Here is a 16,654-nt window from a genome sequence, read left to right on the forward strand (position 1 = left end):
ATATGTATATCAGGATTCAGTACTACTCAGCTCTAATGTTGATATGCATTTCAGTATTCAGTACCACTCAGTTCTAATGTTAGAAATGTATATCAGTATTCAGTACCACTCAGCTCTAATGTTAGATATGTATCTCAGTATTCAGTACCACTCAGTTCTAATGTTAGATATGTATATTAGTATTCAGTACCACTCAGTTCTAATGTTAGATATGTATATCAGTATTCAGTACCGTTCAGCTCTAATCTTATATATGTATATCAGTATTCAGTATCACTCAGTTCTAGATATGTATATCAGGATTCAGTACCACTCAGCTCTAATGTTAGATATGTATTTCAGTATTCAGTACCACTCAGCTCTAGATATGTATATCAGTATTCAGTACCACTCAGTTCTAATGTTAGATATGTATATCAGTATTCAGTACCACTTAGTTCTAATGTTAGATATTTATTTCAGTATTCAGTACCACTCAGTTCTAATGTTAGATATGTATATCAGTATTCAGTACCACTCAGTTCTAATGTTAGATATGTATCTCAGTATTCAGTACCACTCAGTTCTAATGTTAGATATGTATATCAGTATTCAGTCCCACTCAGTTCTAATGTTAGATATGTATATCAGTATTCAGTACCACTCGGTTCTAGATATGTATATCAGTATTCAGTACCACTCAGTTCTAATGTTAGATATGTATATCAGTATTCAGTACCACTCAGCTCTAATGTTAGATATGTATATCAGTATTCAGTACCACTCAGTTCTAAAGTTAGATATGTATCTCTGTATTCAGTACCCATCAGTTCTAATGTTAGATATGTATATCAGTATTCAGTACCACTCAGTTCTAGATATGTATATCAGTATTCAGTACCACTCAGCTCTAATGTTAGATATGTATATCTAACATTAATATTAGATATTAGATATTAGATAATATTAGATCATATCTAATATTAGATATGTATATCAGTATTCAGTACCACTCAGCTCTAATGTTATATATGTATATCAGTATTCAGTACCACTCAGTTCTAATGTTATATATGTATATCAGTATTCAGTACCACTCAGCTCTAATGTTAGATATGTATCTCAGTATTCAGGACCACTCAGTTCTAATGTTAGATATGTATATCAGTATTCAGTACCACTCAGCTCTAATGTTATATATGTATATCAGTATTCAGTACCACTCAGTTCTAGATATGTATATCAGGATTCAGTACCACTCAGCTCTAATGTTAGATATGTATTTCAGTATTCAGTACCACTCAGTTCTAGATATGTATATCAGTATTCAGTACCACTCAGTTCTAATGTTAGATATGTATATCAGTATTCAGTACCACTCAGTTCTAATGTTAGATATTTATTTCAGTATTCAGTACCACTCAGTTCTAATGTTAGATATGTATATCAGTATTCAGTACCACTCAGTTCTAATGTTAAATATGTATCTCAGTATTCAGTACCACTCAGTTCTAATGTTAGATATGTATATCAGTATTCAGTACCACTCAGTTCTAATGTTAGATATGTATCAAAGTATTCAGTACCACTCGGTTCTAGATATGTATATCAGTATTCAGTACCACTCAGTTCTAATGTTAGAAATGTATATCAGTATTCAGTACCACTCAGTTCTAATGTTAGATATGTATATCAGTATTCAGTACCACTCAGTTCTAATGTTAGATATGTATATCAGTATTTAGTACCACTCAGCTCTAATATTAGATAAGTATCTCAGTATTCAGTACCACTCAGTTCTAGATATGTATATCAGTATTCAGTACCACTCAGCTCTAATGTTAGATATGTATATCAGTATTCAGTACCACTCAGTTCTAATGTTAGATATGTATATCAGTATTCAGTACCACTCAGCTCTAATGTTATATATGTATATCAGTATTCAGTACCACTCAGTTCTAATGTTAGATATGTATATCAGTATTCAGTACCACTCAGCTCTAATGTTATATATGTATATCAGTATTCAGTACCACTCAGTTCTAATGTTAGATATGTGTCTCAGTATTCAGTACCACTCAGTTCTAATGTTAGATATGTATATTAGTATTCAGTACCACTCAGTTTTAATGTTAGATATGTATATCAGTATTCAGTACCACTCAGCTCTAATGTTAGATATGTATATCAGTATTCAGTACCACTCAGTTCTAATGTTAGATATGTATATCTGTATTCAGTACCACTCAGCTCTAATATTAGATATGTATATCAGTATTCAGTACCACTCAGTTATAATATTAGATAAGTATATCAGTATTCAGTACCACTCAGTTCTAATGTTAGATATGTGTCTCAGTATTCAGTACCACTCAGTTCTAATGTTAGATAAGTATATCAGTACTCAGTACCACTCAGTTCTAATGTTAGATATGTATATTAGTATTCAGTACCACTCAGTTCTAATGTTAGATATGTATATCAGTATTCAGTACCACTCAGTTCTAATGTTAGATATGTATATCAGTATTCAGTACCACTCAGTTCTAATGTTAGATATGTATATCAGTATTCAGTACCACTCAGCTCTAATGTTAGATATGTATATCAGTATTCAGTACCACTCAGTTCTAATGTTAGATATGTATATTAGTATTCAGTACCACTCAGCTCTAATGTTATATATGTATATCAGTATTCAGTACCACTCAGTTCTAATGTTAGATATGTATATCAGTACTCAGTACCACTCAGTTCTAATGTAAGATAAGTATATCAGTATTCAGTACCACTCAGCTCTAATGTTAGATATGTATATCAGTACTCAGTACCACTCAGTTCTAATGTAAGATAAGTATATCAGTATTCAGTACCACTCAGCTCTAATGTTAGATATGTATATCAGTACTCAGTACCACTCAGTTCCTGATATGTATTAGTATTCACGACTCGGATCTGCAACATTTAATTTTAGGTGGAATAAAAAAATTTAATAAGTAAAAGTTGGAGTGTAAAATTACTCACCTGCCATTGGGAGAACAGTGGGCGTGTAGAACCTCCTCTGTGCGGTTTTAGGAAGAACTTGTTTAAAAGTGAGTAAAACTCAAAACTTAACTGAGGATAGCGGATGAACTCCGACTGAACAACACAGCGGCTGCTTTAGCCTGAAGCTAACGGTGTTTCAGCGTCCTGTAGTTTAGCGCGAACAGAACAGATAAATAGAGCTATTAGAGAACCTGCACTGAGAGATATTCAGAGTTTATTTATTAAAACTGTTTATCAGATAAACTAGCGCTATTTTCTATCTTTAGCTCCTCCACATCTCCCACTGCTACTCATAACTCCACTGGTTTTGTTTCCCGCCTGTATTCCGCCTCTATTGCGTTGCAATTGTCTGAAGAGTGCACGCTCCGCGAGTCGCTGACCAATCAGCGGTATAAGCTGTTGTCCAATCCCGGCGCAGGGGAGGCGGGACCTGGCGGAATACGGGTGTAGAACAGATGCCAGGCTGTAGCTGTTCTGATCGATTTCCTGGAAGTTTAAGCAGCGAAAAAGGGGAAACTAAAAAAAAGGATTTAAAGAGACAGAGCAGAGAAAAGCGAGCCCTTAGAGCGTAAAGTACTTTAAACATTTTACCACTGCAATGTGTCTAAACAACAACAATAATATCAGCTGTTCAGGAAATAATAATATAATATCTGTATGCTAAAGCAAAAACAGCCGAGCATGCGTGATATATCTACAGTGATAAGAGTTACTGTCCTCTACACACGCACACACACACACCTCAAAGGTTTATCACACTGTAACACACTTCTGGAATGGGTGTGCTGGATGATACACACCCACCTACCCATAACACACACACACACTGGAGTTTCCTACAACTAGAAAACATATTAACCCATTATGTATTCATGTGTTCTAACTTTTATTTTTTACAGTTACCTAAATTCTGCTTTATTAATACCATTATTATTTATGTTATCTAATCCCCTACACGCACATGTACACACACACACACACACCCTTACCACCCACCTCTGCACCGTGGGTCAAAGTCAATCTCTGTGTTGCTCAATAACTCACCAGCATTACTGATTACTCAGGGATTAGTATGTGTGTGTGTGTATGTGTGTGTGTACTTTTACCAGATTATTTAAAACAGTAATGTTTCTTTTATCATGTTCTAGATTGCAGGTTCTGTGTGTGTGTGTGTGGGGGGGGGGGGGTAAGAGCTTCACACTCAGTCTGATCAAGAAAAAAGCAGAAAGAGCGGAAAACCCGAAACATTCGCACTCACTTACAGCTCTCCTAGCACTCACACTAGCTCCTCAGGACACTTGTAGGGGGCAGCACTGCCCCCTATTTACACCTGTATCACACCTGTGTTTATTAGCAGTGAATTACAGAACAGATCCAGGCCCAGTGTCAGAGCTAAACAGTGCTGCAGCTTTTAGCTTCCATGCTAAACCTGGTGGAGGTGTTATTTCAGAATAACAGAAACTGGATGAAAAAGTTTCAGTTTTTGTTTATTGTCTCATATGTTCAAAATACAGAGCATTTAGATATAGAATTATACTCATGACAAATCAGGATATTATGACCACTTACCTAAAAGGGGGAATATTAGGTTGAATATTGGCTTGGATGAAACTAGCAAGACGTTGCGGCATGGACTGTATTAGGCTCTGTACCACTTGCTGGAGTCGTCATTCCCCTATGGCATCAATGGCCTGTGGGGCACCACTGTTATGTTGTTGGGAGGCACTCAATGTGCAAAAAGTCCATTCTCGGTACACCTTTACTATGGAGGCTCTAGAACATCCCACAAAGTTAGTGGGTTTCAAGATGCTACCACTGTGGTGCCATGATGCTATGGCGTCCCACGGGCCATTGATTCAAGAGGGAAAAATTTCACTCCAGCGAGAGGTACTGTGATCAGTTAACCTCTATAAGGAATGCCTTCCACCTTATACAGTCCATATCAAAGCGTCTCACTAGTGTCACCCGAGTGTCATCAATTTTTGTTTTGCAAACCCACCAAAGAAAATAAGTTAATCTGTATTAAATACATTTTAAAAAATGTATAAAATAAATTTTTCCAGACATGTGCGAGTGTGTGTTTTCAGACTTATTTACTCCGCTTTGTGGTTTTGCTGTTGATTGTAACCAGATACATGGTCTAGTGATGATGAATAAATACATCGTACATCGTAAATACAAGTGTTGATTTAAGATTTAAGTCATTCCTACAGCAAACACATCCATACAGTCACTGAATTAGTTCATTTCAAATCATCTCCTTCTGCCAAATACTCATCTGGAGCTTTGATTGATCTGCTGTGATTGGTCAATTGTAAATGGTCAGGACGCTTACTAGCAGGCTGATTTGCACACTTCAGTGATGTCAGAAGAGTACAGGTGGATATTGAGATAATACACGCTGTATCAGGCAGTTCTATGCTCTAAAAGGTTCTTCAAGGGTTCTTTAGAGAAGGCAATGGTCCTTTATAACTGTAGTTTATTAAATTGATCCACGGGTCCATTAAGCAGCTCCACTGAGTCCGGCAGATGATACGGCCCAGTCCAGCTTTACCTGAGCACACCTGGACACACCCCACACAGGTACACCAGCACTGTATGTGTGTTTTGTCTCCTCAGGTCTCAGATCAGTGGACTTACCTCTCTGGCCATCTACACACACATACACACACACACATATACACACAGGATTGTTCTACTGTTCCTTGATTGGACAAATTGCTCAGTGTTATTAATATTCACTCTAATGACTGTAGTTCAGTTTATCAGAATAGTTGGCTGACACTGATTGTGTGCATGTGTGTGTGTTTGTGTACTCACCGCGAGTGCTGATTTAACATTCTGTAATTGATAAAATACTCGTCCTCCTTCCTCTGGACACACAATCTTTAGCTCGTCTCGGGTCATCCCCAACAGCATCGGCCCACTGAGACCCCCCAGACACCGCACCGTGCTGAACACACACACACACTCAAGCATCATTCTGCAGGGTGATCCTACAGCTGGTGTTACAGCCTGATCGCATTGCTGATTTCTCTGTAGATTTAGTGTGTGATTGATGTATAAGCAGAATGAAACTTGAAGAGTAAGTGAGAGTTAAAGAAGCATAAGAGTTGAAGCAGAGCATGACGCGAAGCAGAGTGAGAGTTGAAGCAGAGTGTGAGTTGAAGAAGAATGAGAGAGAAAGAAGGAGAGCTGAAGCAGAGTGAGAGTTGAAGCAGAGTGCGAGTTGAAGAAGAATGAGAGAGAAAGAAGGAGAGCTGAAGCAGAGTGAGAGTTGAAGTAAAGAGAAAGTGAAAGAATGAGCACTGAAGCAGAGTGAGAGTGAAAGAATGAGCACTGAAGCAGAGTGGGAGTTGAAGCAGAGTGAGAGTAAATAAATGAGAGCTGAAGCAGAGAGAGAGTTGAAGTAGAGAGAGTTGAAGCAGAGTGAGAGTGAAGGAATGAGAGTTGAAGCAGAGTGAGAGCTGAAGCAGAGAGAGAGTTGAAGTAGAGAGAGTGAAAGATTGAGAGCTGAAGCAGAGAGATAGTTGAAGTAGAGAGAGTTGAAGCAGAATGAGAGTAAAGGAATGAGAGTTGAAGCAGAGAGAGAGTTGAAGTAGAGAGAGTTGAAGCAGAGTGAGAGTGAAGGAATGAGAGTTGAAGCAGAGTGAGAGCTGAAGCAGAGAGAGAGTTGAAGTAGAGAGAGTGAAAGATTGAGAGCTGAAGCAGAGAGATAGTTGAAGTAGAGAGAGTTGAAGCAGAATGAGAGTAAAGGAATGAGAGTTGAAGCAGAGAGAGAGTTGAAGCAGAGAAAGAGTTGAAGTAGAGAGAGAGTTGAAGCAGAGTGAGAGTTGAAGCAGAGTGAGAGTTGAAGCAGAGTGAGAGTGAAGGAATGAGAGCTGAAGCAGAGAGAGTTGAAGCAGAGTGAGAGCTGAAGCAGAGTGAGAGCTGAAGCAGAGAGAGTTGAAGTAGAGAGAGTTGAAGTAGAGAGAGAGAGTTGAAGAAGAGAGAGAGCTGAAGCAGAGAAAGAGTAAAAGCAGGGGTCAGTTATTTCCTCACATTTTATTAAAGCCTTTGTACTCCAGCCATGCCTTCACATCCTCTGGCCTTGACTTCCTGTTCAGCACTGGGTTACTGTCAGCTTCCTGCAGGGGGAGATACACACATCACCACACTGTTATAGTGTGTGTGTGTGTGTGTGTGTGTGTGTGTGTGTGTATGTGTGATGTTATATACTGTAACCCTGTTCTCCCAGCAGGGGGTGCCATACTGACCTCATTCTCAGTAGACTTTACAACGTTATTGGGAATGAATCCTTCCTGACCTTGCCCATTCCTCACCTTCCACCAGCGCTTAGACATGTCCAGCAGCTACACACACATACATGCACACATACGCCAGATTATTACACTAACTTTGGGTTAAATAAGAGAGTGATTTTAGTGTGATGGAGTGATTGTTGTGTGTGTGTGTGTGTGTGTGTGAGAGAGAGAGAGAGAGAGATAGTCAGGTCAGAAGGGGAAGGTCAGAGTGTGAGAGTAATGTCAGCATCTGGTCAGTAAAGGTAAATTGACCTCAACTGTTTCTCCCTTCTTTACACTCAGCTCTCGATCGTTTCGCGCTCTGAAGTCACACAACACACACATGGTGCTGAGTGGCAACTCTTCAGAGCTGTAACACACACACATGCATAGGATAGGGTTAGGGCGGGTGGAGATGCTGGTGGTCAGTATGTCCTAAATCTTAAATTAGTAACAGTCTTACCTGGGCTGTGGAGCCTGCCATGAACTGGTGCTCTAAATCACACACACACACACACACACACACACACACACACACACACATTAGGTACTGGGACATTTAAACAAATGTTTTGTTTGTGTGTGTGTGTGTGTGTGTGTGTGTGTGTGTACCTGTGCTCTTGTAGACCTTTGGCTGTGCTGCTGCTGTTTTTGTGTGTGTTCCTTCTGTGTGTGTGTGATCTCTGGGGGCTGCCAGCCATCATTAAACACAGGAGTGAAGGTTGGGATTTTATCATCATCCTCAGGCCACTTTGTACTGAACCAAGTAACAACAGGTAAAGAGGTTAACAAGCAAAGATAGGTAAACACATAAATACAGGCACAAACCCAATATATACAGGTAAAAGCAAATAAAAAAAAGAGGATAAGTGTTTTACCTGGGAATGTTCCAGGCATCTCCGAGGGACTGCCACAACTGATCCTCCTCAGATGTGGCCTCTTCACTCAGGAAGCGCACGCACTCTGGCTCCAACAGAGGGGCGATCACAGAAGGGGGAAGGTCCTCCTCACACACACTCACAACCTACACAAACACAGGCTTATTTTACAAGTATTTCTGTGTGTGTGATTGTGTGTGTGTGTGTGTGTGCATTTAGATTAATTTTGTGTTTCTTTACCAGCTCAAGCACAGAGAAGATGCAGTGAGCCAGATCAGCAGCACTGGGATCATTAATCTGACCATTCAGCTCACCCTGAGAGAGAGAGAGAGAGAGAGAGAGAGAGAGAGAGAGAGAGAGAGAGAGAGAGAGAGAGAGAGAGAGAGAGAGAGAGAGAGTATGAGAGATGAAGACAAATGTTAATATTGCTGAGTTTGGTTGTTAATATGTTAATTGGGTTAGTAATCTGTAGATGGGTTTACTATTCTGTTGATGAGGTTAGTAATCTGTAGATGGGTTTAGTAATCTGTGGATGGTGCTAGCAATCTGTAGATGGTGTTAGTAATCTGTGGATGGTGCTAGCAATCTGTAGATGGTGCTTGTAATCTTTAGATGGGGTTAGTAATCTGTTGATGGGTTTAGTAATCAGTTGATGGGGTAGGTAATCTGTAAATGGGTTGGAAATTTGGTAGTGGGATGAGTAGTCTGTAGATGGTTGAGTAATCAGTAGATGGGGTTAGTAATCTGTAAATGGTGTTAGTAATCTGCTGATGGGGTTAGTGATCTATAAATGGAGTTGATAATCTGTAGATGAGGTTGGTAATCTGTTGATGGGGTTGTAATCTGTAGACAAGGTTTTTAATATGTAGATAGGGTTTGTAAAATAATCTGATGATGGGTTAGTAATCTGTAGATGGGTTTAGTAAATTACTAAATGGGGTTGGTAATCTGTAAATTGTGTTAGCAATTAGTTGGTAATATGTTGGTGGGTTTGATAATCTGTATGTTGGTTTGTCAATCTGGTAAGGGGGTTGGTAATCTGTAAATGGGGTTAGTAATCTGTAAATGGGGTTAGTAATCTATCAATGGGCTTGCTAATCATTTAATGGTTTAGTAATCTGTTGGAGTTGGTAATTGTGTTGGTAATCTGTAGATGGGGTTTGTAATGTGTTGGTAATTTGTAGATGGGGTTAGCCATCTGTTGGTAATCTATAGATGTGATTAGTAGTCTGTAGATGGTGTAAGTAGCCTGCTGATGGGGCTAGTAATCTCTAACTCATCTACAGATGGGGTTGTAATATGTTGATTAGGTTAGTATTCTGGAGATGGTGTAGATGGGGTTGGTCTGTAGATGGGGTTGGTCATCTGTATATGCGATACGTAATTTGTAGATGAGGTTGGTAATGTGTAAAGTGGTTAGTAATGTGATGATGGTATTGGTAGTCTGTGGACCGGTTTGGGACCCTGTGGATGTGGTTAATACCCACCAGAAGATTGAAGGCCATTTTAATTTTCTGAAAGCAGATCATGAACTGGTCATCAGAAGGCAGACCCTGCACAGCTGCAGAAACACAGCCAAGACAGACATACACTTTTACTACAGATTTACCACACAGTGTTCACATGTTCACACATCCTGCCAAAAGCACTAATCATGTTACCAGTCCTGTTCCTACAGTAACCCTGCTGTTTAGTGTTCTACTGCTCTAACACATTTGATCAGGAAGGCGCTGATAATTAATTGATTAGTTTGATAGCTGCAGGACACAGAAACTTCAGGAACAGAGTTGGGAAACACTGGAAGCTGATCTCCACCTTTCTGCTTCTTCTTCTTTTTCTTCTTTCTGTCCACTCTCGGCATCACGGCAGTCACCCTGTCTGAAATCTCTTCGATATCGTTAATCAGGTGGTTCAGTATGTCCTGCAGGAGAACACAGAACAGTATAGCATTTCCACCATCCTTAATAACCTCATCCCTAACCCTCTATGGCATGGTCCTGCCCTGCCCTTACACAGTCCTATTAAATTCAGATTTTCTTAGATGTCTTTTGTTCTATTGTCTTTTAACTTTGGACACTTTGGACAAAAACAGGCTCTGTACAGTAATGAAAAGCAATTCCTTAGCCTAATATGATGAGTGAAAGCCTTTTTGGTGCTATACAATACAAACAGGGGTAAAATGAGTTTGACATTCTTGGCAAATGTTGAGTTGGACTGATGTAAAAGTCTCATGAATTTCGTTCTGAGTCACACTGTTTTGTATTGGATATGCATCGTCTTTCAATACCACATACGAAAGTGGCCTAAAACAGAACTAAAAAGAGCATTTTTAGTTAACCTACTTAAATTAAGTAGGTTAAACATGCAAGAGTAAAAGTTCAACTGTCTGAATGTGGTGTTTCAGCAGTCCTACCACGTTCCTCTCTGTCTCTGTATAAGGGGCAGGAGCAGGGGGAGGACTGTGGGTGCGCTTGGGCGTGTTCCGTGGTGCAGGAGATTGGGTCAGTGGCTCTGAAATAGTGTAGACTGGCTGGTGTCTGGTTGTGGGTGGAGGTGGAGATGGAGATGGAGATGGCGCAGGACTCTCATCTGTAAGAGTGAGACTCAGATTAAAAAGAATTACCAGCAAATTCCTGAATTGAATTGAATCACACAGTACACAGTGAATCAAGACGCTTTTTGAGGTTCTGTGATTGGGTTACTTGCAGAGGTGGTGAATCCAGGTCCAGAAAGTAAAAATCCACCTTAGACAGCTCTGCTGCAGTTGGCAGGTGGAACAAAATCCAGGTATTTTTGGACTTTCTGGACCTGGATTTGCCAGCTTTGTTTACTTGTGTCGTACCATAGTCTGGAGCATTCCACTCCTCCTTTCTGGGTTCTGGGGTCCGCTCTCTCCTGTTTGGAGGACGGGCTGAGCTTGAGCTGTCTTTCTTTATAAGGGGTCCCGGTCTTCCCCTGTCAAACAAACAGAGAGACTGCATTTGCTTTGTTGTCCGCAGGTTTCAAATGCAGAATTTATTGCAGCTGAAGAAACTCTCTGTTCTAACAAGGTATGGTCTTGCACTGTAAACCCTAACTGAATTTCCTAATAAAATAATTAACTTCACTTAACTTAAATATTACAGACATTTTGGATCACTGAAGCTGATTAATTCAAACTAGCTCTCATCTAAAAATGAATAATTGAGATACACACTCAGGTCTGTTGAGATTTATACTTGTATGTTTGAGCAATGCAACCTTGATGAGTAAAACTCATACATTTACCTTAGACTCCTGGTACCATCTATTTGCATACTTGGCATGTCTCCACCCACCCACTCAAAGTTAGATTAATTTATCTGGGCTTTCAGTGTGGGATTAGGACTCTACCTGTTCTTATTACCGTCCCGCCCCTCATTCTTCTTGTTCTGCAAAATCCGTTCAAGATCTCGCTGGATATAATCAGCCTGCAAAACAACCCAAACCCAGATCAGAAACTGGGCTTCCCTCTGGAGAATGGATGAATCACAGATGTTCCCATGTATATGACTGGAATGGAATTATTCTTCCCAGAGGAGATGTGTGTGAGGTCATGTGTTGACTTTGATTGGTTGATAGTTTTAAGATAGATACAGTATGTCTGGTAGGTCCGGTCTCATCCGTTATCAATCAGATAAATGGAAACGGTGAGGAGTTTTCCAAAGGGTGTCTCACCTTCAGAGTGTCACTCTGGAACATGAAGATGCTGGTCACTTTGTCCTGCACTGAGATGGTCAGTAAGGAGTTATAGACACAACTGTCCATCACAGCCTTCACCTCCAACACACGACTCAGAGCCAGGCAGTCCAGCTCCTCCTGCAGACAGAGAAAGATGGAGGAGAACAGAAGGTACTGAACCAGACGTTCATATTACCTTAACCATAGTACACCAAACATGGGTATTAATATGGAGGATTTTGTCCCTGCTGCCTGGGAACAAAGTCCTGGGAAGGATTTTTACTTTTAAGGGAATTCTATTGGTGGGCCTCCTCCAAGGGCAGATCACTGTACTCAGTGTTAGGCCACAGCAAGGGTTCTAAAGGAAGTCAGACCTTGGTCTCGAGGTCGGTGAGCAGCAGGTTCCCATTGTTAAGCTCCAGCTGCATGTCTTGCCCCCATAGCCGGCCAGTCTCCTCAAGCAGCTTCAGACGCTCCACACACTCCGACACACCCCTCAGTTCCCCACCTAGCTCACACGTCAACAGGTGCTACACACACACACACACACACACATACAGCAACTTATGATCTGGTAATGCAATTGATCTCTGATCATAGGAAACCCTTTTGATCTCTGACTATAGAGAATGTTACTGATCTTTGGTCACAGTAATGTTACTGATCTCCAAATGTAGGTAATGTTATTGATCTCTAATATAGGATATAGTATTTAATTCTGATTGTATTAATTAAAGTTAATGTTATTGATCTCTGATGCTAAAAAATATGTGTGATCTCTGACAATAAGTAATGTTATTGATCTTTCATCATAGGTAAAGTTTTTGATCTCTGGTTATAGGTAATGTTATTAAACCTTAATCATAGGTAATGTTATTGATGTCTGACAATAGGTAATACAATTGATCTCTGATCCTATACTATTTTCTGTCATTGATGTTGATCATAGGGAGTGATCAGATTAACTGATCATTGGGAATGGTGGTGATGTGGATTGTTGGTGTTGGCTGCTGGAATAAACTTGTGTGTTAAGCTGGTGTGTGTTAAGCTGTTGTGTTACCTCCACTCTATACTGGAACTTGTTGAGTTGCTGGTTGATGGATTCAGCATATTCCTTCCTCCTCACTGTGGGGTTAGAGAAAAACTGCATTACTGAGAAGAACATACTGCAGTCTTAGTGTGTGGATCATCTCATCATCTGCACTCACTGTAGATGGATTTAGCGCTGGGTCTGGACAAACTGGAGGCCAAAGAGGCGTTCTCATCCACAGAGTACCCACTTAAACACACAAACACACACATACACACACACTATCACATATACTGCTGGTTCCTTCACTGTAGAGCGTGAGAAAGCTCACACACTCAACATGACAGCACACACTGTATCACACTGAAGCCCCTACATTAGTAATCTGTAATCATTAGCTGTGATTGGGTCTGATCAATACCAGGCCAGGGAAGCTTACCTGGACTGCAGGGACTCTGTGTAGCTGCTGGAGCTGAAGTCAAACACACTGCTGCTCTCAAACATCTTCAACTGCATATACACACACACAGCAGTCAGTACAAACATTGACAAATTGTGCAAATTACACAATTCTCAGGTGATTGCTAGGATGTTGGTAGATGGCTGCTATACTGTTCCAATACAAATACTACGCTGTTCCAAGTAATTACTATGCTGTTGTTAAGTGGATGTTGTGGTATCCCAGTGGTTGCTATGCTGTTGCTACACAGATGTCATAAATCCCAGGGGATTACTATGGGGCTGGTAGGTAGTTTGTGTGCTGCCCCAGATGGTTGCTGTGATATTTAAGGCTGTTGTTATGGTGGTTGTAGATAGTTGATACCCAGTTTCAAGTGGTAGCCAGGTTGTTGCTATGAGGTTACTAGAATGTTCTTATGTTGCTATAATATTCCCATGTGTTTATGTTTGGTGGAGAAAAAACAAAAACTGTTGCTACATAAACAATACATTGATTCCTGATCATGCGTAATGGAACCGGTGTGTGATTATACAGGATCTTTGAAACAATCTGAAAATGTTATGATAATCTAATCATATGGATTGTTATGTGGAATGTTTAGATATCTCCTCCTGGTTACTGTCTGCAGGTTTATGGAGCCATAAAGACCAATATCCTCCCATCTCAGCACTGAGTGACATCACACTGTTCCTACTGAAACAAAATCCTGGAGAGCTTTTTACTTTCTGGACCTGAATTCTCCACCAATGTTTATTTCTACAAAATCATCTCAGAACATCTCATCCCACCAGTCCTTCACTCTCTCTGCTCACTGGAATTTTACATTCAGATCATCAGAGAAAGAATCAATCTCACTAAGCCCAGAATGGTCAGTACTTTGCAGCTGGACTCTGCTTTTAGAATCTGAGTACTTATTACACCTGCAGGTGAGAGACAGTGTAAAACTTTACTCAACAGCTGCATAAGTGAGGAGTGGATGCCTGGATCTGCTGGAGAACTCTGGAAAAGCAGGGTTCTTCGTAGAACCCTAAACACTAAAATAACCATTTGGATGTTTCTTTATGAGGAAATCATCTTGTAAGGAACTGCTCTTTATTACTGTGCAGAACCTGTTTTTGCTTCAAATGTTAAAAGAATAGAAAGCACAGAAAGCAGGGCTTAGTTAGCACATCTGTGAGGGTTAAAGTTCAGAACCCAAAACTGAAGGTTCTCTAAGGATCCTTAAATAGTAAACAGGATCAGCCAGTCTAGTTGACAGATGTTATGTTGAGTTAAATGTTACGGCCTTAAAACAGCACAAACAGGTAAAATCAGATCAGGTCACTGTATGCAGATGAGTAACATCAATTAGAGATTGATTAGTGAGTCAGTCAGCAAAGCTGCACCTGTAATAAAATCAATAATGTGATTGTTATAAGAAATGATTCAGATTTACCTCTGAAGAGTCGTGGTGTGCGGTTTTGATCCTGAAGACAGAAGAACAGTAACAAGAAACAGAGAAACTCTCTCTCCAGCTCAGAGCAAAGTCCAGCCAGGTGATCGAGAGCAGCTCTATGGACAGGAAACAGTCAGGTGTTCGGACTGAAGGGTGTGTGTCTGCTAGTCCTCAGATCAAAGGCCATCACTGCTCTTACCTGTACACCGCATGCACCTGCTGATTACCACCCCTAACCTGCAGCACAGAGCCTAAAGCCAATTTAATCACAGTCTGATCTCAGTATATAACAGTCTAATCATAGCGCAAAACCATAAACAGTTTAGTCACAGTCTAATCTCATAATCAGATCCTAATACCATATTAGAAACTGAATGTAGACACAGACTCAGTTGTTAATCCTAAACAGCAAACCCAGTTTAGTCACAGTCTGATCTCATTAGTAAATCCTAAAACCAATTTACCCACAGTCTGATCTCAGCACTAGACCTTACACTAAAGCTAGTCACAGTCAAATCTTAAAATGTAAACCCTAAAACCAATTTAGCCATGGTCTGATCTTAGTATTAGACTATAATCTCAATTTAGTCTTAGTCAAATTTAAACCAAAGTCAAAGTTAAAACCCTGGAACCAATTTAGCCACAGTCTAATCTCAGAATTAGACCTTAGACCGTTTTGTCACCAGCTCACTGGAGTTTGAACTGAGCTGGCTGTTGGTATTTGAGGTTGAAATCTCTGAGAAACTGAAATTAATCAACAGCTCAGAATCAGATTCACTGCATGGCGATGACTTTGGGCTGTCAGATTCATTATTATTTTTATGTTTCTGCTTGTTCCAGGTGTTGCCTTCCATAAGTCTCCAGCAGAGGGCGCAGAGATGTCAGGAGTAAATTCAAATCAGAATTTCTGGTTCCGGCATCATGGAGGAACTCCATGGGGACTCCACAGGGGGAAAGAGGATGCATGAGAGCATAGTTTGAGTGATTTTAATATAAGTATAAATGAACTGTTGAATAATGCAGGTTGAAAGAACACTGGTAAACGTCCTTGTTTGGGTTTTTTATGGTTTATATTTATGCATGTCGTCAGACACTTCCTGAGTCCAGTCAGTCTAGCATTGGCTTTTCTGACAAGTTTATCGAGGTGCTTGGTTATAGTCGTATAATGCAGCAGAGATGCTCAGCCAGTTGGAACAACTTCACTTAGTTTCTGGACCTTGATTTGTCACCTCTGCAGAGGCCCAGCTCCCTCTGACCACATCGGCCGGGTCGAATAACCCCAGTAGAAACCTTCTCCACATTCACTTGTAGAGAGGAACTATCACCTTTACACTACTGACCAAGTACATCACTCAACTAGACGTCAGTTTATCACCTCTGGTGTCTCTCACACTCCAGCACTCGCCACACTTCACAAGTGCCTCATATTTACAAGCATGCCCTGGAAATCCTGCCTGGAATGTTTACCATTAACCTCTGGATTGTATAGAAATAGCTCATGCCAGTGAGCCACAGGATTTCACAGCTATAGCGAGTTCTTTCTGGAATTTGACGTTCAAATTTTCTGTGTAGACAGGGAAGACTTCCTTTTTTCCAATCAGGATTTGAACCAACAACCTTCTGATTATGGCAGCAGAGCATCTACCACTCAATGGAATGACTTCACGAACCAGACTTTTTCAATCAGAGCATTTACAGTTTATCCTGCTTTTGTCAAAGTAACTGTCTCTATGGTCCAGGGAAGGCTTTCTACTGAAACTAAACGTATTGGCCAGAGAACACAGCCCTACTGCTCCACAGCTTATTGCTGGGGGGCTTTATACCCTGTTAGCCTGGCGTTAG

The 16,654-nt window shown here is 40.4% G+C and overlaps 2 protein-coding genes and 1 long non-coding RNA gene across 4 annotated transcripts in view; 1 reads left to right on the top strand and 2 right to left on the bottom strand.

Annotated features, from left to right (window-relative positions):
* The window catches only part of ampd2a (adenosine monophosphate deaminase 2a), a 29,736-nt gene extending 26,321 nt beyond the window's left edge, over positions 1 to 3,415 (bottom strand). Inside the window, exon 1 of one of the 2 annotated variants that reach the window (XM_072665516.1) lies at positions 3,007 to 3,415. In XM_072665516.1, the coding sequence (XP_072521617.1) occupies positions 3,007 to 3,013 (7 nt within the window). In that variant the 5' untranslated portion in view covers positions 3,014 to 3,415. The remainder of the gene's footprint in view (positions 1 to 3,006) is intronic. The other variant, XM_072665517.1, reaches the window with a different exon arrangement.
* Positions 3,416 to 4,529: 1,114 nt separating this feature from the next.
* On the bottom strand, positions 4,530 to 14,837 carry eps8l3a (EPS8 signaling adaptor L3a). The gene is made up of 20 exons (XM_072666075.1): positions 14,813 to 14,837; positions 13,357 to 13,427; positions 13,096 to 13,166; positions 12,948 to 13,012; positions 12,262 to 12,417; positions 11,885 to 12,025; positions 11,561 to 11,637; positions 11,031 to 11,143; positions 10,602 to 10,777; positions 10,004 to 10,109; positions 9,676 to 9,749; positions 8,429 to 8,503; positions 8,189 to 8,334; positions 7,923 to 8,067; positions 7,774 to 7,805; positions 7,584 to 7,680; positions 7,284 to 7,379; positions 7,069 to 7,154; positions 5,848 to 5,980; positions 4,530 to 5,679 (listed from the first exon to the last, which is right to left on the bottom strand). Exons 2-20 carry the CDS (start codon positions 13,419 to 13,421, stop codon positions 5,650 to 5,652), a joined length of 1,884 nt encoding a protein of 627 aa, XP_072522176.1. The 5' UTR covers positions 13,422 to 13,427; positions 14,813 to 14,837; the 3' UTR covers positions 4,530 to 5,649.
* Positions 10,748 to 14,017, top strand: LOC140543059 (uncharacterized). The gene is made up of 3 exons (XR_011978164.1): positions 10,748 to 10,785; positions 11,188 to 11,238; positions 14,006 to 14,017. It is a non-coding gene; the product is annotated as an uncharacterized lncRNA (long non-coding RNA).
* Positions 14,838 to 16,654: the final 1,817 nt, after the last annotated feature.

The sequence above is a fragment of the Salminus brasiliensis genome, chromosome 21, assembly GCF_030463535.1.
Source record: "Salminus brasiliensis chromosome 21, fSalBra1.hap2, whole genome shotgun sequence".
NCBI classification, from domain to species: Eukaryota; Metazoa; Chordata; class Actinopteri; order Characiformes; family Bryconidae; genus Salminus; species Salminus brasiliensis.

Bases quoted from the DNA above. Each gene is read 5' to 3' on its own strand.
- eps8l3a (XM_072666075.1), bottom strand. From the start codon at position 13,421: ATGTTTGAGAGCAGCAGTGTGTTTGACTTCAGCTCCAGCAGCTACACA. The intron at 7,806-7,922 runs GTACACACACAC...TGTGTGATTTAG, and splicing joins AAAGGTCTACAAGAGCACAG to AGCACCAGTTCATGGCAGGC. The intron at 7,681-7,773 runs GTAAGACTGTTA...TGTGTGTTACAG, and splicing joins TGGCAGGCTCCACAGCCCAG to CTCTGAAGAGTTGCCACTCA.